Genomic DNA, 25,639 nt, shown 5'->3' with positions numbered 1-25,639 from the left:
TGTGTGTGTGTGTGTGTGTGTGTGTTTGTGTGCCTTGTAATTTCCTGGTGCTTATTAAAAGGTGCCAAATCTTCACGGAGGTGGAGGCAGATTGGCGGCGGACAAAGGCTTCTACTTTTTTAACAGGGGGAGGGAACTTTGCACGTCGTCCCGGTCTCCTCTCTCACGCGCAGGGGTGTTTAGGATTACGCTAAGTGGATCGGGCCACTTAAACCAACCCTCTTAATTGTTTTGTACAAGACTGAGGGAACCGGTTTGGTGTAGTGCTGAAGGCGCCCGGCTAGAAAGTGGGAGATTGGGAGTTTTACTCCCACCTTGGGCACTTGAAGCCAGCTGGGCGACTTTGTGCCAGCCACCTTCTCTCCACCCTAGAAAGGTGGCAATGACACAAGCCACTTCTGGAAAGAAAAAAAAAAACCTTGCCAAGAAAACTGCAGGGAGTTGCTTAGGGGCAGCCTCTGAGAATCAGACAGGATTGAGCAAAAAGAAGGAGAGAGAGAAGGAGAGGGAGAGAGAAAGAGAAAGAGAGAAAGAAAGAAAAAAATAGAGAAAGAAAAAAGAAAGAGGGAGAGGGAGAGAAAGAGAGAGAGAAAGAAAGAAAAAATAAAGAGAAAAAAGAGAGAGAAAGAGAGAGAGAAAGAAAAAAGGGAGAGAGAGAGAAAGAAAGAAAAAAGAAGGAGAGAGAGAGAAAGAAAGAAAGAAAGAAAAAATAAAGAGAAAAGAGAGAGAGAGAGAGAAAGAAAAAAGGGAGAGAGAGAGAAAAAGAAAAAAAGGGAGAGGGAGAGAGAAAGAGAGAGAAAGAAAGGGAGAAAGAGAGAAAAAGGGAGAGAGAGAAAGAGAGAAAGAACGAAAAAAATAAAGAGAAAAAAAGAGTGAGAGAAAGAGAGAGAGAAATAAAGAGAAAAAAAGAGAGAGAGGGAAAGAAAGAGAAAGAAAAAAGGGAGAGAGAAAGAGAGAGAAAGAAAAAAGGGAGAGGGAGAGAGAGAAAGAGAGAGAAAGAAAGAAAAAAGGGAGAGAGAAGAAAGAGAGAAAGAAAAAAGGGAGAGAGAAGAAAGAGAGAAAGAAAAAAGGGAGAGAGAAAGAAAAAAATAAAGAGAAAAAAAAGTGAGAAAGAGAGAAAGAAAAAAGGAGAGAAAGAGAGAAAGAAAAAAGAAAGGGAGAGGGAGAGACAGAGAAAGAGAGAGAAAGAAAGAAAAAAGAAAAAGAGAAAAAAAGAGAGAAAAAAGAGAGAGAGAGAAAGAGAGAGAGAAAGAAAAAAGAGGGAGAGAGAGAGAGAGAGAGAAAGAAAAGAGAGAGAGAGAGAGAAAGAAGAGAGAGAGGGAGGGGAGAGAGAGAGGCTCTGTTCCAAAATTACAAACCTTGCAGAATCTCATAACAGGGAGCAAAATCACACACAAACGCCACCTATTCATCTCCATCCAGAGCACACAAGTACTTCAATTGCCTTTATTGAGAGGAAGCCTCACCCACAACATCTGGTGGCAAGGCGTCCCACTGGTTAAATAACAGACTAACAAGAGCTGGAAGGGACCTTGGAGGTCTTCTAGCCCAACCCCCTGCCCAAGCGGGAGACCCTCGACCGCATCAGACCAACGGCTGTGCAATCTCTTCTTTTTTTAAAACAAAAAAACAAAAAAAACAACCCTCCAGCCATGGAGTGCCCACGATTTCCAGTGGCGAGCTGTTCCACCGGTTAATTATCCTCGCTGTCAGTGAAGTTTCTTCCTTCATCCCAGCTTGGTCGTCTCTTTATCCCGCCTTGTCTAAAGCCGGTTTCGGGGGGGGGGGTGTTTCTCTCTCCCGTCTCCAGGTGGACGAGTACGAGGTGCCCTGTGAGAAGGACCTGGGACCCATCATCCTGATCCGCCTGCACAAGGAGCCTTACCTGTTCTTCCCCAAGGACAACTGGTTCTGCAGCTACGTCAGGGTGAAGACGCCCCGCGGGGAGACCTACCACTTCCCCTCCTATCAGTGGCTGGAGGGCTACTGTGCCCTGAATCTGCGCGAGGGGAGAGGTAGGCGCACTGCCGCCTTTACGCCCCGCCCCCTTACCTGGGAGGGAGGGGAGAAGGCAGGTGAGCCGGCCCCTTGGCCCCAGACCCAGCTGGCTGGGTCGCCCCCACAGAGCGGGTCTTCAAGTCACAGCAGCAGATGGCACGGTGCAGTAGGGGTTAATTTGCTCCAGGAGATGGGAGTTCTAGTTCCGCCTTCGCCATGAAAGCCGACTGGGTGTCTTTGGGCCAATCACCAGGAGTCGGGGACTTCTAGTCCCGCCTTAGCCAGGAAAGCTATAGGGGTGACTTTCAATCAGTCACCGGGAGACAGGGAGTTGTAGTTCTGCTTTCGCCATGACTTTGGGCCAATCTCCAGGAACCTGGGAGTTCTAGTTCCAGCCTAAGCACGGAAGCTGGTTAGGTGTCTTTGAGCCAATCACGAGGATACGGTGAGTTCTAGTTCCGCCTTAGGCATGAAAGCCAGCTGGATGACTTTGGGCCAATCTCCAGGAACCTGGGAGTTCTAGTTCCAGCTTAAGCATGAAAGCTGATTAGGTGTCTTTGAGCCAATCACCAGGAGATGGGGAGTTCTAGTCCCGCCTTAGCCATGAAAGCTATATGGGTGACTTTCAATCAATCACCAAGAGACAGGGAGTTCTAGTTCCGCCTTAGCCATGAAATCCAGCTGGATGTCTTTGGGCCAATCTCCAGGAACCTGGGAGTTCTAGTTTCACCTTAAGCACGAAAGCTGGTTAGGTGTCTTTGAGTCAATCACGAGGAGATGGCGAGTTCTAGTCCCGCCTTAGGCATGAAAGCTAGTTGGGTGACTTTGGCCCAATCACCAGGAGGCTGTGAGTTCTAGTTCTGCTTTAGTCATGAAAGCCAGCTGGATGATTTTGGGCCAGCCACCAGGGACCTGGGAGTTCTAGTTCCACCTTAAGCATGAAAGCCGGCTGGGTGACTTTGGCCCAATCACCCAGAGGCTGTGAGTTCGAGTCGCACCTTAGGCGCGAAACCCTTCTGGGCGACCTTGGGCCAGTCCCTCCCTCTCGGCCCAACCCACCTCACAGGGTTGATGTTCTGGGGGGGTGGGGAATAGGGGGTGGAAAGAGCCTTAGACGAAGGCACCCGGAGGCCCGGTATTACAATAACCAGCATCCCCAGCACCCTTGCTCTCTGGGGATTAGCTATCTCCGGGATAGCAGTGTGTGTGTGCCAGGCTTGGAAAGATTCTGGACTTAGTCTTCGCCCGTGAAATGGGTGCCTCTGAGCATGCCACGAGTCTCCAGCACTCCACAGCCACCCTGCTTCATTAGGGAAGGCTGGGGGCACATCCTGAGTTTTTTTGGGGGGCGGCTTCCCCACTCTGACCCCCCCCCAAACCGGCCTTCGGTTCTCCTTCCCTGCAGCCAGAACGATCGAAGACGATGCGGGGAGCCCTTCGCTGCTGGAGCATCGCAAGAAAGAGCTGGCCAAACGGCAGGAAAGCTACGGGTGAGCAAGGCAACCCCCCCTCCTCTCTCTCTGGAGACCCCCCAGGACCCCCAAATCTGCTCCCCTGAACCCCAGAAACCGAGGGTGTCGAAGAAGGACCCCGAAAAGTGGGGTTCTGGGGCAGAAAGGGCCACTGGCTTGAGCTGCTAGATTTCTGCAAGCGGGGAACGGTCGCCTTCCAATTCAATTTCTCCCCTGAATTAGGGAACACCCCCCTCCCCAAAGTTGCATCCCCTTCACCTGGAAGGTTGTGATCTGAAACAAGTGTGATCGGACAGAATAGAGCGTGTGTGTGTCTGTGTCTGTGTGTGTGTGCAGGTTTGTGTGTCTGTGTCCGTGTGTGTTTCTTGTGTGGGCATTGATCTGGGTGCCTGTGCCCGTGTCATCTGTGTGTCTGTGGGTCTGTGCGTTTGTGTGGGTCTGCGTGCGCAGGTTTGTGCATTTGTGGGGGGTCTGTGTGTGTGCCTGCTTGGGTCTGTGGGTCTGTGTGTTTTGAGTGTCTGCTGTGTTTGTGTGGGTCGGTGGGTGCATGGTTGTCTTGTCTGTATCTGTAGGTTGGGTGTGCGTGTTTGCGTGACTGTATCCGTGGGTCTCTGTGTGTGTGTGTGGGTCAGCGTGTGCATGTTTGTGGGTCTGTATCTGCGTGCCTGTGTGTGCATGTTTGTCTGTGACTGTGTGTAGGTGTGTTTCAGTGCTGTTTGTGTGCCTGTGTCTGTGAGTGTGAGTTTGTGTATTTCTGTGTGCGCATTTGTCTGTGTATACATCTTTGTGTGTGTGTGTGTGTGTGTGTGTGTGCCTCTGTGTGTCTGTGTGCGTCTGTCCTTGTGTGTGTAGTACAAAGGAGGCTTGAAATGGGGAACTCACATCTGTAGCTGCACATTCAAAGCTGACAAACAAGAGACTTCCAACAATAATCTTTGCACCTATTGTGCCATGTAGCAAGGAGTTCCATAGTCTTTGTGTGTGTGTGTGTGAGAGAGAGAGAGAGAAAACAATCTTTTGCATTTTCTCACAACAGCTGGAAGAAGTATGCCCCGGGCTGGCCGAGATGCGTGGACGCCCACACCATCGACGACCTGCATTCGAACTCAAAGTATTCGCTCAGCAAAACCGCCGTCTTTGCCGTGCGCACCCTCAAGTCGTGAGTAACGGAGGTTGTGGTTCAGGATCCGGGTTTCAGCTTTGGCTGAAGATAGAGTGATAGGTAGGTAGGTAGGTAGGTAGGTAGGGAGAGAGAGAGAGAGAGAGAGAGAGAGAGAGAGAGAGAGAGAGAGAGAGAGAGAGAGAGAGAGAGAGAGAGAGAGAGAGAGAGAGAGAGAGAGAGAGAGAGAGAGAGAGAGAGAGAGAGAGAGAGAGAGAGAGAGAGAGAGAGAGAGAGAGAGAGAGAGGATACATAGATTATATATAGAGAGAGCATATAGATATAGATAGATGGATAGATGATAGAAAGAGAAATAGCGAGATAGAGATAGATAGATAGATAGATAGAGAGAGAGAGAGAGAGAGAAATAGAGAAATAGATAGATGATAGATAGATAGATAGATAGATAGATAGATAGATAGATAGATAGATAGATAGATAGATAGATAGATGATAGACGATAGAGAGAATGATACATAGATATATATAGAGAGAAAAGATAGCTATAGATAGATGATAGAGATAGATAAATAAATAGATAGATAGATAGAATGATACATAGATATATATATATACTGTATATAGAGAGAAAAGATAGCTATAGATAGATGAGAGAAAGAGAGAGAGAGAGAGAGAGAGAGAGATGATACATAGATTATATATAGAGAGAGTATATAGATATAGATAGATGGATAGATGATAGAGAGAAAGAGAAATAGAGAGAGAGAGAGATGACAGATAGATAGATAGATAGATAGATAGATAGATAGATAGATAGATAGATAGATAGATAGATAGATGATAGAGAGAATGATACATAGATATATATATATAGAGAGAGAAAAGATAGCTATAGATAGATAGATAGATAGATAGATAGATAGATAGATAGATAGATAGATAGATAGATAGATAGATAGGGAGATACACTGGATGGATGATAGATGAGAGAGGGAGAGAGAGTCTGTTTAATTGATGGGCATCCTGGGGGTTCTCGCCGTCATCCATCCCCCGTTCCTGTCCTTCCTCGCAGGGAGATCGAACTGAGGCTGAAGGGCTTCTCCAACCTGGTGGAGTCGTGGGAGAGTCTGGATGACCTCCGCAAAATCTTCTGGTTTCACAAAACTCCCGTCACAGGTGGGTCTCCCCTTTGCCAAGCGGGGTCCAGAACCAGGCAGAATAGGCAGGTCAGATGGATGAGAGAGAGAGAGAGAGAGAGAGAGACAGGGGGAGAGAGAGAGGGAGAGAGAGATTAGATAGAGAGGGATGGTTGGAGAGAGAGAGATGGATGAGAGAGATGGAGAAATGGAGAGAGAGAGAGAGATTAGATAGGGATGGATGGATGGAGCGAGAGAGATGGATGAGGAGAGAGATGGAGAAAGAGCTAGATGGAGAAATGGAGAGAGAGACAGAGAGAGAGAGATTAAATAGAGGGGTGGATGGAGAGAAAGAGATGGATGAGGAGAGAGATGGAAATGGGGAGAGAGAGAAATATTAGATAAAGAGGGGTGGATGGAGAGAGGGATAAGAGAGATGGAGAAATGGAGAGATGAGAAAGATTAGATAGAGGGGTGGATGGATAGAGAGAGAGAGATGGAGAAATGGAGAGAGGGAGATTAGAAAGAGAGGGGTGGATGGAGAGAGAGATGGATGAGGAGAGATGGAGAGAGAGAGAGATGAAAGATAAATACTGTAGCTATAGATGAAAGAGGCACAATATTTATTTCAATTTATTGGATCACACCAGGAGCTTAGAAAAGAAAGAGAGGGAGAGAACTGCTTTTTCCTCTCCTATTTTTTCCGCTCCACATTCCATTTCATGCACTTCCATCATGCTTTTTACTCCCCACTTCCTGCTTTTTTTTTTTTTTGGCTTTTCCTAAGACCCCTAAGCCAATGTCGTTAATCATTGCAGCTGTTAAGCTAGTAACACTGTCATAAAGTGCATCCAGCTTCCCCCCACTGACTTTTGCCGGTTGGAAGGTCTCAAAAGCGGATCACGCAACCGTCGTTAAGCGAATCCAGCTTCCCCCGCTGACTTTGCCAGTCGGAAGGTCGTAAAAGCGGATGACGTGACTGTCATTAACCGAATCCGGCTTCCCCCTGCTGACTTTTGCCGGTCGGAAGGTCGCAAAAGCGGATCAGGCGACCCCTCCCCCCCTGGGACGCCGCGACCGTCATAAATACGAGTCGGTTGCCAAGTGTCTGAATTTTGATCCCGTGATCGTGTGGGATGCTGCGATGGTCGCCAAGCGGGAAAATCAATCGCGAGTCCCTTTTTTTCCACGGGCATTGTAACTTTGAACGGTCACTAAACAAACCGCCGTAAGTCGAGGACTAGACCCCAGTCGTGTGATGAGAGTTTTGGAGCCTGTCCTATCCTACCCTTCCCTCTCTTTCCTTCTTCAATGCCTCCATATCTAGCCTTGGCCATGTGGCTCCCCCAGCCTTCTCTAAGAAGCCTTTCTATAAATCCAGAATACGTCATGGACCACTGGATGGATGACGAGTTCTTTGGCTACCAGTTCCTCAACGGGGTCAACCCCGTCCTGCTCCGGAAGTGCACCCAGATCCCGGAAAACTTCCCGGTGACGGACGAGATGGTCATTGGTATCTTGGGGAAATCCACCCTTGAAGAAGAACTGAAGGTAACCCCTAGGAATAGGAGGACCCATCGGTTGGGTTGGAGAAGATGGACCGTTTGAGGGACTTGGACGTTCCTTGAGTCCCTGGAGAATCTTCCAAGGATCAATGGTGTAAGGCAGGGGTCTTCAAACTTGGCCACTTGAAGACGTGTGGACTTCAACTCCCAGAATTCCTCAGCCGGCTGTTGAAGTCCACACGTCTTCAAGTGACCAAGTTTGAAGACCCCTGGTGTAAGGTCTCCTGTTTGGGGGAAAGTTGGACTAGATCAGGGGTCTTCCAACTTGGCCCTTTGATGACTTGCGGACTTCAATTCCCAGAATTCCTCAGTCACTTTAAGACTGGTGGACTTCATCTCCCAGAATTCCTCAGTCACTTTAAGACTGGTGGACTTCAACTCCCAGAATTCCTCAGTGACTTTAAGACTGGTGGACTTCAACTCCCAGAATTCCTCAGTCACTTTAAGACTGGTGGGCTTCAACTCCCAGAATTCCTCAGTCACTTTAAGACTGGTGGACTTCAACTCCCAGAATTCCTCAGCCAGCGTGCCTGGCTGAGGAATTCTGGGAGTTGAAGTCCACCAGTCATCAAAGGGCCAAGTTGGAAGACCCCTGGACTAGATGACCTATAAGATCCCTTCCAACTCTTGTTATTCTAATTCTGAATTCAATAAAGGAGAATATTTGCATATATTGCAAATTGGGGGGGGGGGTTTCAACCTCCCCAAGGGGTCTCCTGGTAAAGATCTGAGTTGTAGGATGAGTAAATCGGAACTCGGATCGGATCTGAATTGGGGAGATGGGTCTTCAAAATCTTGCTTGAGCCACCAATTCATGGTAGAACCCAAAACAGGTTCTTCCGTGTTCTTCCCACCCTTTCTAACATGGGAACGACGGTGGATTGGTCTCCTCGGATGGTTGCAAACAGAAGGAGACCTGGCATCCTTCAGGTCCCAACTGGGAAATCTGGATTTTCCGGAGTTGCAGATCTAGGCTGAATTCACACCCGTTTTCCTTCATCTCTCTCTCCTACTCAGAAGGGGAACATCTTCATTGCCGACTACAAGATCCTGGAGGACATCCCGACGTGCAAGCTGAACGGGAAGCACCAGTATCTGGCAGCCCCGATTTGCCTGTTGTACCTCAACTCGGAGGAGCAGATGATGCCGATGGCTATCCAGGTAACAGGGTTGATGGTGGTTTCTCAACCTTGGGGCCCCTGGAAGGTGGGTGGAGATAGCTGGTCTTCAAGTCCTAAAAGTCCACGCTTGAGATTTCCGGTCTTCAGGTCCCAGAACTCCATGTTTAAGACAGGTGGACTTCAACTCCCAGAACTCCATGCTTAAGATAGGTGGACTTCAACTCCCAGAATTCCATCCTTAAGATAGGTGGACTTCAACTCCCAGGATTCCATGCTTAAGATAGGTGGACCTCAAATCACAGAACTCCATGTTTAAGACAGGTGGACTTCAACTCCCAGAATTCCACGCTTAAGATAGGTGGACTTCAACTCCCAGGATTCCATTCTTAAGATAGGTGGACCTCAAATCACAGAACTCCATGTTTAAGACAGGTGGACTTCAACTCCCAGGATTCCATGCTTAAGATAGGTGAACTTCAACTCCCAGGATTCCATTCTTAAGATAGGTGGACCTCAAATCACAGAACTCCATGTTTAAGACAGGTGGACTTCAACTCCCAGAATTCCACGCTTAAGATAGGTGGACTTCAACTCCCAGAACTCCATGTTTAAGATAGGTGGACTTCAACTCCCAAATTCCATTCTTGATAGGTGGACTTCAACTCCCAGAATTCCACGCTTAAGATAGGTGGACTTCAACTCCCATAATTCCATGCTTAAGACAGGTGGACTTCAACTCCCAGAATTCTATGCTTAAAATAGGTGGACTTCAACTCCCAGAACTCCATGTTTAAGATAGGTGGACTTCAACTCCCAGAATTCCATGCTTAAGACAGGTGGACTTCAACTCCCAGAATTCCGTGCTTAAGATAGGTGGACGTCAATGCCCAGAATTCCGTGCTTAAGGACTGTGGGGTCTTTGGTGCTCTCTGAGCTTGGCTGTTTCCTTGCAGACGTTTCATGACCCAACTAGGTAACAACATCAGTGATGGAAGGCAGTAGCATCTGCCCTCTGTTTCTAGACAATTGGACACCAGTTGGGTGGGGAGGAGCTGTTGAGTGAGGCTGAATGTGCTGACATCCCGTCTCTCCCCCCTCTTCCCAGCTGAGCCAGACCCACAGCCTGGAAAGCCCCATCTTCCTGCCCACCGACCGTAAGTGGGACTGGACGCTAGCCAAGATCTGGGTGCGAATGGCCAACTTCCACGTCCACGAGGTCATCACCCACCTTCTGGAAGCCCACTTCCACTGCGAGGTCTACACCATGGCGACTCTTCGGCAGCTCCCGATGTGCCACCCTATCTACAAGGTAATTGTCTGGAGAAGGAAGGTGCACGCCGGTCCCGGGTCTTGCGCACCTGTTGGGGGGTTCCCAGAGATAATCTGGAGGGGTCGACCGATTTGTCCTGAGGCCACGTTGAGAGAGTCAGCTTCTGAAGATGGGTTTGTTGCCTTCAAAGCCAACCTGGGAAGGTGACCACGGAGGCTTTGAAAAGCCAGGGACTCTGGGATCCCCCAGCTAGGGGGACCTTATCAACACCTTTGGGGTCTGCAGCGCTATTTTTTTTAACTTGGCCCCTTTAAGATGGGGAAACGTCAAATCTCAGAATTCCCCAAATTATCTTCCCTGTTGAAGTCTAATCAGTATCCCTTCCTTCCTTCCTTCTTTCCTTCCTTTCTTTTCTATTGTCCTCCCTTTCTCCCATCCTCCCTTCTCTTTCTCTCCTTCCTTCCTTTCTACCTCCCTCCCTCCCTCCTTCCTTCTTTTCTATTTTCCTCCCTCTCCCATCCTCCCTTCTTTCTCTCTCTCCTTCCTTCCTTCCTTCCTTTCTTCCTTTCTTCCTCTTCCTTCTTTTCTATTGTCCTCCCTTTCTCCCATCCTCCCTTCTCTTTCTCTCCTTTCCTTCCTCCCTCCCTCCCCTTCCTTCTTTTCTATTTTCCTCCCTTTCTCCCATCCTCCTTTCTCTCTCCTTCCTTCCTTCCTTCCTTCCTTCCTCCCTCCCTTCTTTTCTATTGTCCTCCCTTTCTCCCATCCTCCCTTCTTTCTATTTCTCCTTCCTTCCTTCCTCCCTCCCTCCCTTCTTTTCTATTGTTCTCCCATCCTCCCTTCTTTCTGTCTCTCCTTCCTTCCTCCCTCCCTCCCTCCTCCCTCCCTTCTTTTCTATTGTCCTCTTTCTCCTATCCCCCTTTCTCTTTCTCTTCTTCCTTCCTTCCTTCATTTCTTCCTCCCTCCCCTTTCTTCTTTTCTATTTTCCTCCCTTTCTCCCTTTTCTTTCCCCTTCGTTCCTCCCACCCCTTTTCTGTTGTCCTCCCTTTCTCCCTTCTCTCTTTCCCCTTCCTTCCTTCGTTCCTCCCTCCCCTCCCTTCTTTTCTCTTTCTTCCATCCTCCCTTCTTTCTGTCTCTCCTTCCTTCCTTCCTTCCTTCCTTCCTTCCTCCCTCCCTCCCTCCCTCCCTCTTTTCTTTATTGTAGCTCCTGATACCTCATACTCGTTACACCCTCCATATTAATACCCTTGCCCGAACCAGTCTCATCCAGCCTGGCGGGGTCTTCGATAAGGTAAGAAATCTTCAAAACAAAGAGATATTTTTGACAACAGAAAAGTTTTGGCCTGCTGAGTCTACATCAAGAGTTCGTCCAGAGAACACAACTTCACACGCGCACCTTCTAGAGGCTGCCAAACCAACCAAACTTGTTTTTATTGAGACTTATTTTCTCAATTTGAAATATGATTGGTTTGAGTGTCTTTAACATTCGCCACCATTTCTCTACATCAGGGGTCTTCAAACTTGGCCCTTTGATGACTTGTGGACTTCAACTCCCAGAATTCCTCAGCCAGCGTGAGGGAACTATGACCCTTTTATGACTTGCGGACCTCAACTTTACAAAACACTTCTTAGTTAGAGAGATGTAGAAATACGACTCTGCTAAAAGTAGTGGGTGATACAGAATTAGTCGAAAACCAAGACCTTCTAATCCAGGGGTCTCCAAACTGGGCAGCTTTGTGGACCTCAACTCCCAGAATTCCTCAGCCAGCCATGCTGGCTCAAGGATTCTGGGAGTTAAAGTCCACATGTCTTAAAGTTGCCAACTTTGGAGACCCCCTGTTCTAACAGATCAGAAATGTAGCCGAGGAACCAACAAACAATTTAGAAGATCTCAATGAGAGTCTAGAACAGGGGTAGGCAACCTGGGCTCTTTTATGACTCATGGACTTCAACTCCCAGAATTCCTGAGCCAGCATGGCTGGCTGAGGAATTCTGGGAGTTGAGGTCCACAAAACTGCCCAGTTTGGAGACCCTTGGATTAGAAGGTCTTGGTTTTCGACTAATTCTGTATCGCCAACTGGCTCAGGAATTCTGGGAGTTGAAGTCCACGAGTCATAAAAGAGCCAAGGTTTCCTATCTCTGGTCTAGAAGGACAAATTGGAAACCCACCAACGGTTACTGGACAGATGTTCTTCACCATCTGCTCCAAGGGACGGGTTCCCTCAATTTCTATCACTGGCACTGAAGGATCCCATCTTTACCTCCTCGTGGGAAGACGGGAGGACCCAGTAGGTTGCTCCCAGGTCAACTGGCCCCACCGATATCAGCTGATAGATCCTCTTCAGCTTCTCCTAGAAATCGGTCTACACGGCAGTTGACCTCCTCTCTCCCTTTCTCCAGGCCACAGCTACCGGTCGCGATGGCATGTTGAAACTGCTAGCCAAAGGGGTAGAACTCTCCAACTACACGTCCCTCTGCCTCCCCGATGACCTTGAAGAAAGAGGGGTCTCCGACTTGCCCAAGTTCTACTATCGGGACGATGGGATGAAGATTTGGACCGCCATCGAGAAGTGAGTGAGCTTTGGGTAGTTGTGTTTTGGTGGGCTCTCTCTTCAGGAGGACCAAACGTGGATCTGACCTCGCTGAAAAGAAGTACGGACCCCGTATGTGGCTACAACTACTTTGACCTAAATTGTTGTCACGTTGCGAAGCCCGTCTTAATCAAAGCAGTTTTAGCTCTACCAGACCTCTGTCTCACAGGGTCTTAGGGAAGAAACGGGAAAGACAGACGGGGCTGATCCAAGCGAAAGGAAATCCAACATCGTTCCCCAAGGATTTGGGGGGGGTGGAAGGTATTCATTGAGGAAGTCTGAAGTCACTTCTTCATTTTCCAGATGTGCTTCTGCAATCTCAGCCGAATGGATTCCTTGGAGCCAAAACTTCCTTCCCCTCTTTAATTAGCAAAGCTGATGATTAAGAAAACACCTGTCAAGCTTAAAAAAAATAATAATATCCAAACAGATAAAACCAGTTTAGAAGACTTTCAGATACTGGTTCCTGGAAAGGTATCTCAGATGCCTCCTTCAGAATTCTTGGCCTCGTGGTACTCTCCCCCATTCTCTGAGCAGTCTCCGCTTGTTTAGAAGACGTTCAGATACTGGTTTTGTGTTTGTGTGTGTTTGTGTTTGTGTGTGTGAGGTCAGAAATCCCGAAGGCAACTGGACTTCCTTTGTTTTTCCTTGAAGACGTCTCGCCTCTCATCCAAGAAGCTTCTTCAGTTCTTCAGCGCAAAGGGGATCGGTTCTTCGGAACTTGAAGAAGCTCCTTAGATGATAAGCGAAAGGTCTTCAAGGAAAAACAAGAGTCCAGTTGCTTCTTGGGAAAGCACCTTTGGGACAACCATGAGCTGGACGATCTAGGAATCTCCATTTAGTGTGGTCACAAGGTCTCTTGACCAATTACCATTCTTGAAGAACTCTGGCAGACACCTCCTTCAGGATTCTTGGGTCTCGTGGACCTTTCCTCCCTCTGGAAGTCTCCCCTCTCTTTGCAACATCCTCAGAGGACAGAACATCAGCAACCGAGCTTCTCCATAGTCCAAAGTTGCATGGATACATCTGTTCGGTTTTCCGTTCTTCGGGCTGTCATCGTAGACCCGTGGGATTTAGGATCACCAATAACTCCATTTTGCTTTGGTCATTTTCAGATTTGTCTCTGGCATCGTTGACATCTACTACCAATCAGACGCCGCCGTGAAGACGGATCCTGAGCTACAAGCCTGGATTCACGAGATCTTCACCGAAGCTTTCCTGAGTAGGGAATCTTCAGGTAATATTTGCTACCCTCCCAGTCCAACTCTTGAGGAGCTCTCTCAGTTTCTCAGCCAGAGGTCAAATCCAAATGGAGGAGACCAAGTTGGGTTCCTCCACACCATCTCAACTGGGTTGGGTTCCAGAACGGGTCCTCTGTTGAACAGACAAAAGAACGGTCTGGTGGAAGAAGGTGCACCGTCAACATTGATGCTCCGATGGCTTTCTGCTAAAAAAAATAAGACTTTTGTGATAGGTCCACCAGAGATTGGTGCTTCCCTTCCCTTCTCTACCCAAATACCTGATTTTCTAGAGATGTGAAAATTACATGGACAAGCCAAGCTGAATAATATATCCCTTGTTTGGACATCTGTCAGAATAGGCTATAGGGTCCACCATCCTTTAAGTTCTCAGAGCTGCAGATGTTACAGGACATTATGTCCCCATATGCGACGTTTTACGAGATTTCCACCCTCTCACCTCCGAGTGAGGGGAATTATCTCTATTTACAGTGTGTGGGTGTGGATCTTGTGTGGTGTTTTCAACTGCCTTGACCATCAGGAACTGGTCACTGCTTGGTTGGGATTCAGCAGGTGTAGGTATCCAGATGTTATTTGAGCCCCATGGAGCAGTGTTTCTCAACCTTGGTAGAATAGAATAGAATAGAATAGAATAGAATAGAATAGAATAGAATAGAATAGAATAGAATAATAATATAGAAATAGAATAGAATAGAGTATAGAGTAGAGTAGAGTAGAGTAGACTAGAGTAGAGTAGACTAGAGTAGAGTAGAATAGAATAATATTATAGAAGTAGAATAGGGTAGTGTAGGGTAGAGTAGAGTAGAATAATAATATAGAAATAGAATGGAATGGAATAGAATATAGAGTAGAGTAGAGTAGAGTAGAGTAGAGTAGAGTAGAGTAGAGTAGAGTAGAGTAGAGTAGAGTAGAGTAGAGTAGAATAATAATATAGAATAGAATAGAATAGAATAGAATAGAATAGAATAGAATAGAATAGAATAGAATAGAATAGAGCTGGAAGGGACCTTGGAGGTCTTCTAGTCCAGCCCCCCGCTCAAGCAGGAGAACCTATACCATCTCAGACAAGTGACTGTCCGGTCTCTTCTTAAAAACCTCCAGTGATGGAGCGCCCACGATTTCTGGAGGCAAGGAGTTCCACTGGTTAATTGTCCTCACCGCCAGGACGTTTCTCCTGAATTCCAGATTAATTCCAGGTAAATTTAAGAGATATGGACTTCAACTCCCAGACTTCTCCAGCCCGGGCTGGGGAATTCTGGGAGCTGAAGTCCACACTTCTTAAACTGACTGAGGTTGAGGAACGCCTCCATAGAGTGTCATCTGGTTACATGATGAGTCCCAACTTCTGTGACAAGGGTCACGTGTCTTCCTGATCAATGTAACTTCTTTGGACAATGCCCATCATCCTGTCCACCCCCCAACAGGTATCCCATCCACCTTGGAAAGCAAAGCTCAGCTGAGCAAGTTTCTGACTATGGTCATCTTCAACTGCTCTGCCCGACATTCGGCGGTCAATAGTGGACAGGTAGGAGATTCCTTCATCAAGTGGGTTTTTTTCCCTAATTTTCATCCTTTGCCATGGGTTTAAGTAAGATTCGCAAGACTGGGGAACTTTCTGACAGGTGGACTTCAACTCCCAGAATTCTCCAGCCAGCCAGGCCTAGCTGGCTGGAGAATTCTGGGAGTTGAAGTCCACGCGTCTTAAAGTTACAGCCGCTGCTGGAGGATGTCCTTCAGCGTCTCCTGAAATATGAAGAAGAGAAAGAAGTGTGTCTGTTTTTCTACGCCCCCTTCCAGGACAAAATTTGTGAGGACAGGAGAGTCATCACAATATTGCCTTTGACAGAACACACAATACACTCAAACTGGGCCTCAGGGTTCTTGTGTGGAAAAGAATCCCAAAAAACTTGTCTGACAAAACACACTTAGTTTCCAAGCTCTTCTCTACTGAGAGCTCTCGATGGCCGAGGGCTGGGTGTGACCGCAAATTTGCATTCTAAAGATGACTTAGCCTTGAATTAATGTCTTCCTAACTGCTGGTTTTGGTCCAACCTTGGCTTCGAGCCTTACTTTGATGGCTTCCTGCTTCCGATCCCCTTGGGGACAACCTTGTTCTTCCCGTTGAGTTCCCCAGTTCCTGCCTTAGGTCTTCTCCATTTGCTGGACACACCGCTAAGATACTGCCCTACTTTTTGTGGAACATCTAATTTTGATTTCCTTGGGTATACTCTTGCCTTTCAACCTTAGTTTGATGGCTTTCTACTGCTTCTGGTCTCCTTGGGGACAACCTTATCCTTCAGGTTGAGTTGCCCCATTCCTGCCTTAGATCTTCTCCATTGGCTGGACACACAGCCAAGATACTGTTGTAACTTCTGGAGAACGTCTAATTTTGGTTTTCTTGGGTCTATTCTTGCTCCAACCTCGCCTTTCAACCTTAGTTTGATGGCTTTCTACTGCTGCTGGTCTCCTTGGGGACAATCTTATCCTTCACGTTGAGTTGCCCCGTTCCTACCTTAGATCTTCTCCATTGGTTGTTGTAACTTCTGGAGAACTTCTAATTTTGGTTTCCTTGGGTCTACTCTTGCTCCAACCTCGCCTTTCAACCTTAGTTTGATGGTTTTCTACTGCTGCTGGTCTCCTTGGGGACAATCCTATCCTTCACGTTGAGTTCCCCCATTCCTGCCTTAGGTCTTCTCCATTGGCTGGACACACAGCCAAGATACTGTTGTAACTTCTGTAGAACTTCTAATTTTGGGTTCCTTGTGTGTTGGGACAGTTTGACTTTGCGGCATGGATGCCCAACACACCAGCCACTTTGAGACAGCCTCCTCCCACAGTCAAAGGGACAGCCTCCCTGAAAAGCATCTTGGAGACCTTTCCTGAAGTCAACTCCACTTGTGCCTTGTTGTCCCTGCTGTCCATCGTCAGCTACGAGCCAGGAGACCTGGTAAGTGGACTTAAGAGTCAGAAGGTGCTAACAGAGACAGAGGAGCAAATAGAACGGTGACCTTATTCCCGAAGGGGTAGAGTTGAGGTCCTCTGAGTCCCATACCCAATTCCAGCCACCGTTCCTTGTATGTTTTAGCCTCCAGTCCCCTGATCCTCTTTGTTGCTCTTCTCTGCACTCTTTCTAGAGTCTCAGCATCTTTTTTTACATCGCGGTGACCAAAACTGGACGCCGTATTCCAAGTGTGGCCTTACCAAGGCCTTGTAAAGTGGCAGTAACACTGAGGCACAAAACTAGAGCATTGTGTGACTCCAATGTTCGCAATTGAGCCATGCTGGCAAGCCTGAGGTATTGTGGTTGTTGACCACAGTTTAGCACGTGGATAGCATGTTTGAAGATTGCACCTCCGTAGGTGACGTTCTCCATCTTCTTCGCTTTCAGAGACCTTTGGGCCACTACCCTGAAGAACATTTCACGGAGGAGATGCCCCGAAAACTTGTTTCTCATTTCCAGAAACGCCTGGCGGTAATTTCTGAAGAAATCGAGGAAAGGAACCAAGCTTTGCCCATTGCTTATCGCTACCTCGACCCTTCGCTGATCCAGAACAGCGTCTCCATTTAACGGGTCGAGCCACACCGCCTGACTCCGCAGAAGATGATATTTTACCTTTAATTTAATAACGTTTTGATAACATTTGGGGGGGGGAATCTGCTTTCCTGCCAAAAAAAATATATAGGGGGAGGAAGACTAGCAGGGGTGAGGGATATTCAGCTATTTTAGGTGAGACATTGCAAGGAGGGGCTGGTGTGTGCAAGAAACTCCCAAAAATTCTCCTGAATAAGAAAAGAAAAAGTATCCATTGCAGAAATGAATGTTCTAGAAAACTCAACCAGACCGATTCGCTTTTTTTTGCATGTTGTTTAATTATCGCCCGGTAGTTCCAAAGTTCAGGTCATGAGGACTAGAAACAGTAGTTTAGTAGTCATAAATAGCAAGAAGCATCAACATCCGTGGTCAATTCTATTCCACATTGCCTTGATATCTGCATATTTATATTCATCTAAAGTGTTTCCGAACCTTGGCCATTTTAAGATAGGTGGACTTCAAGTCCCAGAATTCCTGCTGGGGAATTCTGGGAGTTGAAGTCCACCCATCTTAAAGGGGCCAATGCCGACACACACATTGGCCTAAGAGCTACGACTGGAAAAAGTAACCTATAAAAAGATCTAATTGGGGGGGGAAAATTATGAGCTGTTTCGTTCCTTTTTTTTTTTTTTTTTTGCATCCTCCTACAACGGTGGGAAAGAGGGAGAGAAGAAATCCCTTTAATTTCCAATTCGGTGCCGTTGTCCCGATGTATTTATCTTCTCTTTCATCTGTTTTTCTTTTTTATCTTCAAATTCCTTCTGGTTTATAAGCAAAGTCCTTTCCTTGTTCTCTATTATCCGTTTCCTTTGTGTGTTTTCCACTGTTTGTATTTGTTGAGTATCTAAGTCTTCTGTCATAGCATTTGGTCGTTTCCCTTTCTCGATAGAATTCTGTATAGATGATTCTTTAGTTGAAGTCATAGTTTGAGCGTGCATACGGAGAGTTTGGATAATTGCTTTTAACATATAAAGAATTTGTTCCTGTACTTCCTCGGTGGGAGAAATCCATTCCTATTCTTCTTCCATTGTAGTGTATTAAACTAAACAAAAAAAACTTACAATCAGAAAGTCCACCCAAGTAAAGAGCTGAGCTGAGTTTCGTGCAGATGGTGCTTCAAGTTGCTTTATATCTTATCTATTTTCACCTGTTTTTACTCCTGTAATGACCGGGTTTCCCTGGGGCCATCTTGGCGCTATGAAATATGTAAAAACGCCTTTTGTGGAATCTATTAAATTGGGATTATTCAGACGAGGATGTGAGACGGCTTCCGCTTCAGGGCCTGAAAGTGGAGGAGGATTTGCCAAGATCCAGGCGAGAGCATCGAGAATTAAAAAAAACAAAACAAAACTCGTTTCTCTTGTAGGTGGAACCTGTCTACCTTTGAGCAGGTAGATCAGAGGGGGGAAAACACAATCAGATAAGTTAATTCTCCTAGATTGCAAAATGACATCGGCAAAAAAAAAATAAATCTGACAAATCTGGAAGTGTAATTCTTCCCCACGGTCTCTTCTGCAGCCCAAGAAATTAGGGAGAGTCACCCAAAGGTGCTTTTTCACCAGGCAACTGGATTGCTTTGAAGCAAGAAAATCTAGGTGACTCCTGAAAATGCACCTTTGGGATAACTGAGAATCTCCATAGACATCTAGGGAGAATCTCTTCTCTTTCTCCACCCATTAGACCAGGGCTTTTCAACCTTTTCACCCACTCTACCACTTTTAGGATACGGCAATATCCGAGTACCACCCGTCGCCTAGCAAGGTGTCAAAAACTTGATGACCAAAAGAAAAAGAAAAGAAAAAAGTGACGAAGTGCAGGGAGTCCTCGACTTACAACAATTCGCTTAGTGACTGTTCGAAGTTACAATGGCACTGAAAAAAGTGCCCCCCAAGCCACAGCTGAGCAAGACACCTGCCTGCCCGCCCGGTGGCGCTCTTCCTCCTGTCCGAGGTTTCCATTGTTGTGAGCATTTCTGTTGGGGATTGGCAGCAGGGGTGGGGTGGGGGAGTGTTTGGTTTTTATTCTCCCCTCGTCTGCTGAGTGGTTGCAGCAGGTTTTGGTCACTTCACATGACCCTGGGACACTGTGACCGTCATAAATATGAATCGGTTGCCAAGCATCTGAATGTAAATCACAAGACTCTGGAGAGGCTGCAACATTCCAGCTGATTGGTGCTTCTTCAGGGCTCAACAGAAGCGCCAGGATCAGCACCGGGCTCCAGCTGGAGCCTGGCGCTGATCCTGGTGCTTCTGCTGAGCCCTGACAGTCCCAAAGAAGCGCCAATCAGCTGAAAAGTGGCACTGATCCTGGCGCTTCCGCTGAGCCCTGACAGCCCTGCAGCTCCAGCCGTCTCTCGCTCAGGCTTGTGCGGTGCTGCCACTGGTTCAGCTCATTCCCCTCCCCCACTACCACTTTTCTAGGATGGCCGCGTAACACCTGCCAGGTGCCAATGTACCACAGGTGGTCCCCGTACCACTGGGTGAAAAGCCCTGCATTAGGCAGCTCTGGGCTAAGCTGTCTCTTATCTAACTTATCTTCCCTTGCTGCCTCTTTTCATCCCTCTTCCGAGGTCCTTCCTACATACCACTGCAGAATTAAAATCCTGTTGCGTCATGCTTCCGACCGATGAAACTCTTCCAAAGAACGTCAAGGCATTGTTTACCTTAAAGAATCTTTGATTCGAGTAGCATAACATCGGCACTTACATAATCGAAGCCAAAAACTGAATTCCCCTCCCCTGGGCACATAGTATCAAAGCACGATTCCCTCCTCCAATTAACAGTCACAAATCACATTCCCCAATTAGCGTGAAGCGTGCGCGGGCTTCCTCTCCAGTTCTCCAGCCCGCCAATTTTTTTATCAGCTCTGGTCTCAATAACCTTGATTCTCAGGCTGAGTTTAGTGTTGTTATGTCTAGCCAGACTCTCATTCACATCCCCCCTCCTCCCAGCATCATCTAACGCTAAAAGCGAAAGGGAAAAAGATGGCTTCATTTCCATCTGTTGTCAATACACAACATCTGATGTTAGCAGCGTTGGCAGCAACTCCAAATGGGTAGGTTTCTGGATCTGCAGATCATAGATGTGCAGAGAAGAGCAACAAAGATGATCAGGGGACTGGAGGCTAAAACACAGGAAGAACGGTTGTGGGAACCGGGCCTGGCTAGTCTAGTGAAGAGAAGGACCAGGGGAGACATGATAGCGGTCTTCCAATGTTTGAGGGGCTGTCACAGAGAGGAGGGGGGGGTCGACCTATTTTCCAAAGCACCTGACAAGGAATAACAGATGGAAACTGATCCAGGGCAGATTCAACCTGGAAATAAGGAGAATTTTTCTGACAGTGAGGACAATCAACCAGTGGAACAGAAATTGCCTTCAGAGGTTGGCGCTTCATCACTGGACGCTTTCAAGAACAGCCTGGAATGCCACCTGTCAGAAATGGTGTAGGGTGTCAAACTCAATTTCATTGAAGGCCGCATCAGCATTGTGGTTGCCCTGGGGGTGTGTGTGGCCAGGGTGGGTGTGGCCTACTGGGTGGGCATGGATGAAATGGGTGTGGCCTACTGGGTGGGCGTGGTTTCAGCAGGCAGCGGGGCGCTCTCCTCACAGCGCCGAGAGGTTGAGCCGGGCGGTGCGAAGCTCGCCAGCTTTGCACCTTGCTGCCTGCTGAAACTGGGCAGGCTGAGAGCTAGGCAGCATTGCACTTCTCATCAGATTCGCGCCACCCAGCTCAGCCTCTTGATGCTGTGAGGAGAGCACCCCGCTGCCTGCTGAAACCCTCCCCCAGAGCCCATCAAGCCGGATAGGTGAAGTAGCGAGGGCCATTTGCTGGCCACTTCGTATTGTAGGAAGCCCCCGCACCCCATCCCCGGAATAAAATATTCTTTATTTTTAATATTGAAAAGAGGCAGGATAGAATATTTCCCCTAAAGGAGAAGAGGACGGATATTTTCTTAAACGCAGAAAGCACCCCCAGTCTTCCTGCTGTAGGAGAACGGCATCCAGCAGAAACCCGAAGAGGCTACTCTTTAGCAATGGAGATTTTGTAATCCGTTCAGAAAACTGGGGCACTCTGTACATGAGCAAAGGGCAGCCAGAAACTCCTCATAAACAACGCGATAGGCACGGAGCCGAAGCTGACAAACACGCTAGGATTTGCATTTCTCCTCTTTCCTAAAGAGTCAGCCATGACCCCCACACGACCCCATTAAAATATGAAAGGACGTATTCTTACGCAGGACCGGGCATCTCAATCGCAAATCCCCAAAGAATGTGTAAAAAAACCCCACCTACTCTCGGCCCCAATTTGTCAGCCACCCCCGGAAACCTGCTGGTGTCACTGAAGTTTCTGGCTACCAAATAAACAAAGACCTCCTTTCCTGCAGCCTGCCTCCATTTTATTTCAGCACCTTTCTCCCGGCTGTCGCTGAAGTTTCTGGCTACCAAATAAACAGAGACCTCCTTTCCTGCAGCCTGCCTCCATTTTATTTCAGCGTCTTCCTCCCGGCTGTCGCTGAAGTCTCTGGCTACCAAATAAACAGAGACCTCCTTTCCTGCAGCCTGCCTCCATTTTATTTCCGCGCCTTCCTCCCGGCTGTCGCTGAAGTCTCTGGCTACCAAATAAACAGAGTTCCTGCAGCCTGCCTCCATTTTATTTCCGCACCTTTCTCCCGGCTGTCACTGAATTCTCTGGCTACCAAATAAACAGAAACCTCCTTTCCTGCAGCCTGCCTCCTTTTTATTTCCGCACCTTTCTCCCGGCTGTCGCTGAAGTTTCTGGCTACCAAATAAACAAAGACCTCCTTTCCTGCAGCCTGCCTCCTTTTTATTTCCGCACCTTTCTCCCGGCTGTCGCTGAAGTCTCTGGCTACCAAATAAACAGAGTNTCTGGCTACCAAATAAACAAAGACCTCCTTTCCTGCAGCCTGCCTCCTTTTTATTTCCGCACCTTTCTCCCGGCTGTCGCTGAAGTTTCTGGCTACCAAATAAACAGAGACCTCCTTTCCTGCAGCCTGCCTCCATTTTATTTCAGCATTTTCCTCCCGGCTGTCACTGAAGTCTCTGGCTACCAAATAAACAGAGACCTCCTTTCCTGCAGCCTGCCTCCATTTTATTTCAGCGTCTTCCTCCCGGCTGTCACTGAAGTCTCTGGCTACCAAATAAACAGAGACCTCCTTTCCTGCAGCCTGCCTCCATTTTATTTCAGTACCTTTCTCCCAGCTTGGAACTGGACCTGGTTTTTCTTCCAACGATATCCAGGACTGGCTTTCCTACGGGGAGGCAAGGAAGACCAAGGCTCGTGAGAATTAAGAGTTTCCTCCTGTTTGTTTGTTTTTTCTGGCCATTTGGAGTGAGGACACGAAGGAAGGCTGGGGAGATCAGAAGAGTTGGAGAACTTGCAAAGTTCTTGTCCTTCAAGAGCCCGCCATCGGAGTGGCGTAAAAGGAGGAGATGATAAATATACGTGTCCCCAGAATAATGTGGCCGTATCCAATCTGAGTCGGTCACCGGGACCGAAGATTTATCCTTCCAAGTTTTCAGTCTCATACTGGAGATCATCCTCGGAGATCTTCTCTCTCTGTGTCTCCAGAATATGTGCACTGGACTGTTCTACACAGTATATTCCAATCAATCAATCAATCAATCAGAATAGAGCTGGAAGGGACCTTGGAGGTACACACAAAGAACGGTGGCAGGAATTGGGTATGTCTAGTTTAATGAAAAGGAGGATGAGGGGTGACATGAGAGCAGAGTTCCAGTATCTCAGGGGCTGCCCCAAAGAAGAGGGAGTCAAGCTATTCCCCAAAGCGCCTGAAGGCAGGAGAAGAAGCAACGGATGGGAACTCATCAAGGAGAGAAGCAACCTGGAACTAAGGAGAAACTTCCTGACAGTAAGAACAATTAACCAGTGGAACAGCTTCCCACCAGAAGTTGTAGGTTCTCCAATACTGAGATTTTTAAGGAGAAACTGGACAACCATTTGTCGGAAACAGGATAGGGTTTCCTGCCGGAGCAGGGGGTTGGACTAGAAGACCTCCAAGGCCCCTTCCAATGCTGTTATTCTGTTACTTAATTCTGAAGTTTAAGATGGCCTTGATAGTGCTGCCTCCCAGCACCACATCCCTGTAAGGTAGGCTGAGCTGAGACAAACCCAAAGCACCCAAAATATTAAATCGCTCCTCTTGAACCCGGGGAGGTTAAATTCACAAGTTCCCCCATTCTGGAAATTGCCACAGGATCTCTCCAGATGTCCTTCACGTTCTCCTTCTCCAAAGCATTAGAGACTTGCATAGATTTTTTACAAGCCTCTCCCTATCTGGGGACCTCAGGCTGTGATGGATAACAACGCCCATCATCCCTTACCGACCTACATTTAAAACCCAACAGGTGGGGATGTCCTTTACAGACAGCCAGCAGAGCAGGACCAGGTAATTACAAAGAAGCAAATCCACCGGTTGCCTAAACAGCAATTTTATACCAATAGGTGATGCAAATGGGTTTTTGTAATGCCAACTCAACTCAGCAGCTGCCTGCATGCAGCACACAAACCTTGGCTAGTTATAACCCTGGTCTTGTAAGCTGCAATTCACAGCAATTTTCTTTAACCCAGCGTGCCCTTTGCCAAGGATCCAAGCAATAGAATAGAATAGAATAGAATAGAATAGAATAGAATAGAATAGAATATATGAAATGGGAATAGAATAGAATAGAATAGAATAGAATAGAATAGAATAGAATAGAATAGAATAGAAAATATGAAATGGGAATAGAATAGAATAGAATAGAATAGAATAGAATAGAATAGAATAGAAAGTATGAAATGAGAATAGAATAGAATAGAATAGAATAGAATAGAATAGAATAGAATAGAATAGAATAGAATAGAATAGAATAGGAATCAGAAATATAGAATAGAATAGAATAGAATAGGAATCAGAAATATAGAATAGAATAGAATAGAATAGAATAGAATAGAATAGAATAGAATAGAATAGAATAGAATAACAGAGTTGAGGGAACCTTGGAGGTCTTCTAGTCCAACCCCCTGCTTAAGCAGGAGACCCTATTCCATTTCAGTAAAATGGCTGTCCAGTCTCTTCTTTAAAACTTCCATTGTTGGAGCATTCACAACTTCTGGAGGCAGGTGGTTCCACTGGTTAATTCACCCAGCAGCTGGTTGGGATTTAAGGCTGCTCTTTAAAACCCAACAGCTGGAGAGAGAAAGAGAGAGAGAGAGAGAGAGAGAGACTGCCTCTCTGGCTGAAGTCTTCAATTAAACTTGGTTTTAAATTGTTTTTAAATTATATCCTGGAGCAGGAAATCAAAGGTATGGCCTTGCGGAGCCTTGATTAATTCTTCCAGGGCCCGCCCTGCTGGGTTCCTTGGCTGGGCATTTAAAGTACTTGCTAATCATCCCTTCACAGTCGTGCTATTTATTCCCTAGGAAAACACATAGATTTTAAACCTGAATTATTTTTTTTTACTAGGTGTAATACCAGAGGAATCTGATAAGCAAAGTGTGTATTTAACATTGCGTGTACTAACAGCGGCGAGGATGGTATTTGCTCCGCACTGGAAGAATGTGGAAACACCAGCAGACGAAGAGATTGTGGGAAGAATAGAATAGAATAGAATAGAATAGAAGAGAAGAGAAGAGAAGAGAAGAGAAGAGAAGAGAAGAGAAGAGAAGAGAAATTTAGAAGAGAAGAGAAATAGGAGAAGAGAATAAAATACAGAATAGAAAAAGAAATAACAAATTAGAAGAGAAAAGAAGAGAAATAGGAGAATAGAATAAAATATAGAACAGAATAAGAAATAACAGAAGAGAAGAGAAGAGAATAAATTACAGAATAGAAAAAGAAATAATAGAATAGAATAGAATAGAATAGAATAGAATAGAATAGAATTTAGAAGAGAAGAGAAATAGGAGAAGAGAATAAAATAAAGAATAGAAAAAGAAATAACAGAATAGAAGAGAAAAGAAGAGAAATAGGAGAACAGAATAAAATACAGAACAGAATAAGAAATAATAGAATAGAATAGAATAGAATAGAATAGAATAGAATAGAAGGGACCTTGGAGGTCTTCTAGTCCAGCCCCCTGCTCAAGCAGGAGAACCTACACCATCTCAGGAATTTAATTAGGAGAAATTTCATGTTGCTAGTCCTCAACATGCAATCATCCCTTTAGTGCCCGTTCCAAGTTTTAACAGCACTGAAAAAGCTGATTTACACACAGTCCTTGCACTTACGACCGTGGTAGCATCCTCGGGTCACGTGGTTACAATTACCAGCCAGATTCACTTTATGACCGGGCGATTCCTTTCTATTTTTTAAAAATTCATTAAAGGTTTATGCCGCCCCCACCTCCCCCACGAGGCGACGCTTAAGCCCGTGCCTTGCTTAACAACGACGGCAAAAGAGTTTGTAAAAACGGGCTGGCTCACTTAACAACCGCCTTGTTTAGCCACTTGCGGTCGTAAGTCAAGGACGGCCTGCCCCGCTCAGGGCAGTCCGGGC

The 25,639-nt window shown here is 46.8% G+C and overlaps 1 protein-coding gene across 1 annotated transcript in view; it reads left to right on the top strand.

Annotated features, from left to right (window-relative positions):
- LOC107297132 (hydroperoxide isomerase ALOXE3-like) overlaps nt 1–17,097 on the top strand; it is an 18,654-nt gene extending 1,557 nt beyond the window's left edge. Inside the window, exons 2-14 of the mRNA XM_015826491.1 lie at nt 1,811–2,015; nt 3,404–3,488; nt 4,507–4,629; nt 5,663–5,766; nt 7,108–7,277; nt 8,309–8,452; nt 9,518–9,721; nt 10,884–10,970; nt 12,080–12,249; nt 13,386–13,507; nt 14,954–15,054; nt 16,306–16,476; nt 16,918–17,097. Of these exons, the coding sequence (XP_015681977.1) occupies nt 1,811–2,015; nt 3,404–3,488; nt 4,507–4,629; nt 5,663–5,766; nt 7,108–7,277; nt 8,309–8,452; nt 9,518–9,721; nt 10,884–10,970; nt 12,080–12,249; nt 13,386–13,507; nt 14,954–15,054; nt 16,306–16,476; nt 16,918–17,097 (1,866 nt within the window). The remainder of the gene's footprint in view (nt 1–1,810; nt 2,016–3,403; nt 3,489–4,506; nt 4,630–5,662; nt 5,767–7,107; nt 7,278–8,308; nt 8,453–9,517; nt 9,722–10,883; nt 10,971–12,079; nt 12,250–13,385; nt 13,508–14,953; nt 15,055–16,305; nt 16,477–16,917) is intronic.
- The last annotated feature ends 8,542 nt before the right edge of the window (nt 17,098–25,639 follow it).

The sequence above is a fragment of the Protobothrops mucrosquamatus genome, unplaced genomic scaffold (genome assembly GCF_001527695.2).
Source record: "Protobothrops mucrosquamatus isolate PMUCROS unplaced genomic scaffold, P.Mucros_1.0 scaffold3151, whole genome shotgun sequence".
NCBI classification, from domain to species: Eukaryota; Metazoa; Chordata; class Lepidosauria; order Squamata; family Viperidae; genus Protobothrops; species Protobothrops mucrosquamatus.
This window is presented reverse-complemented; position numbering and strand designations above follow the sequence as displayed.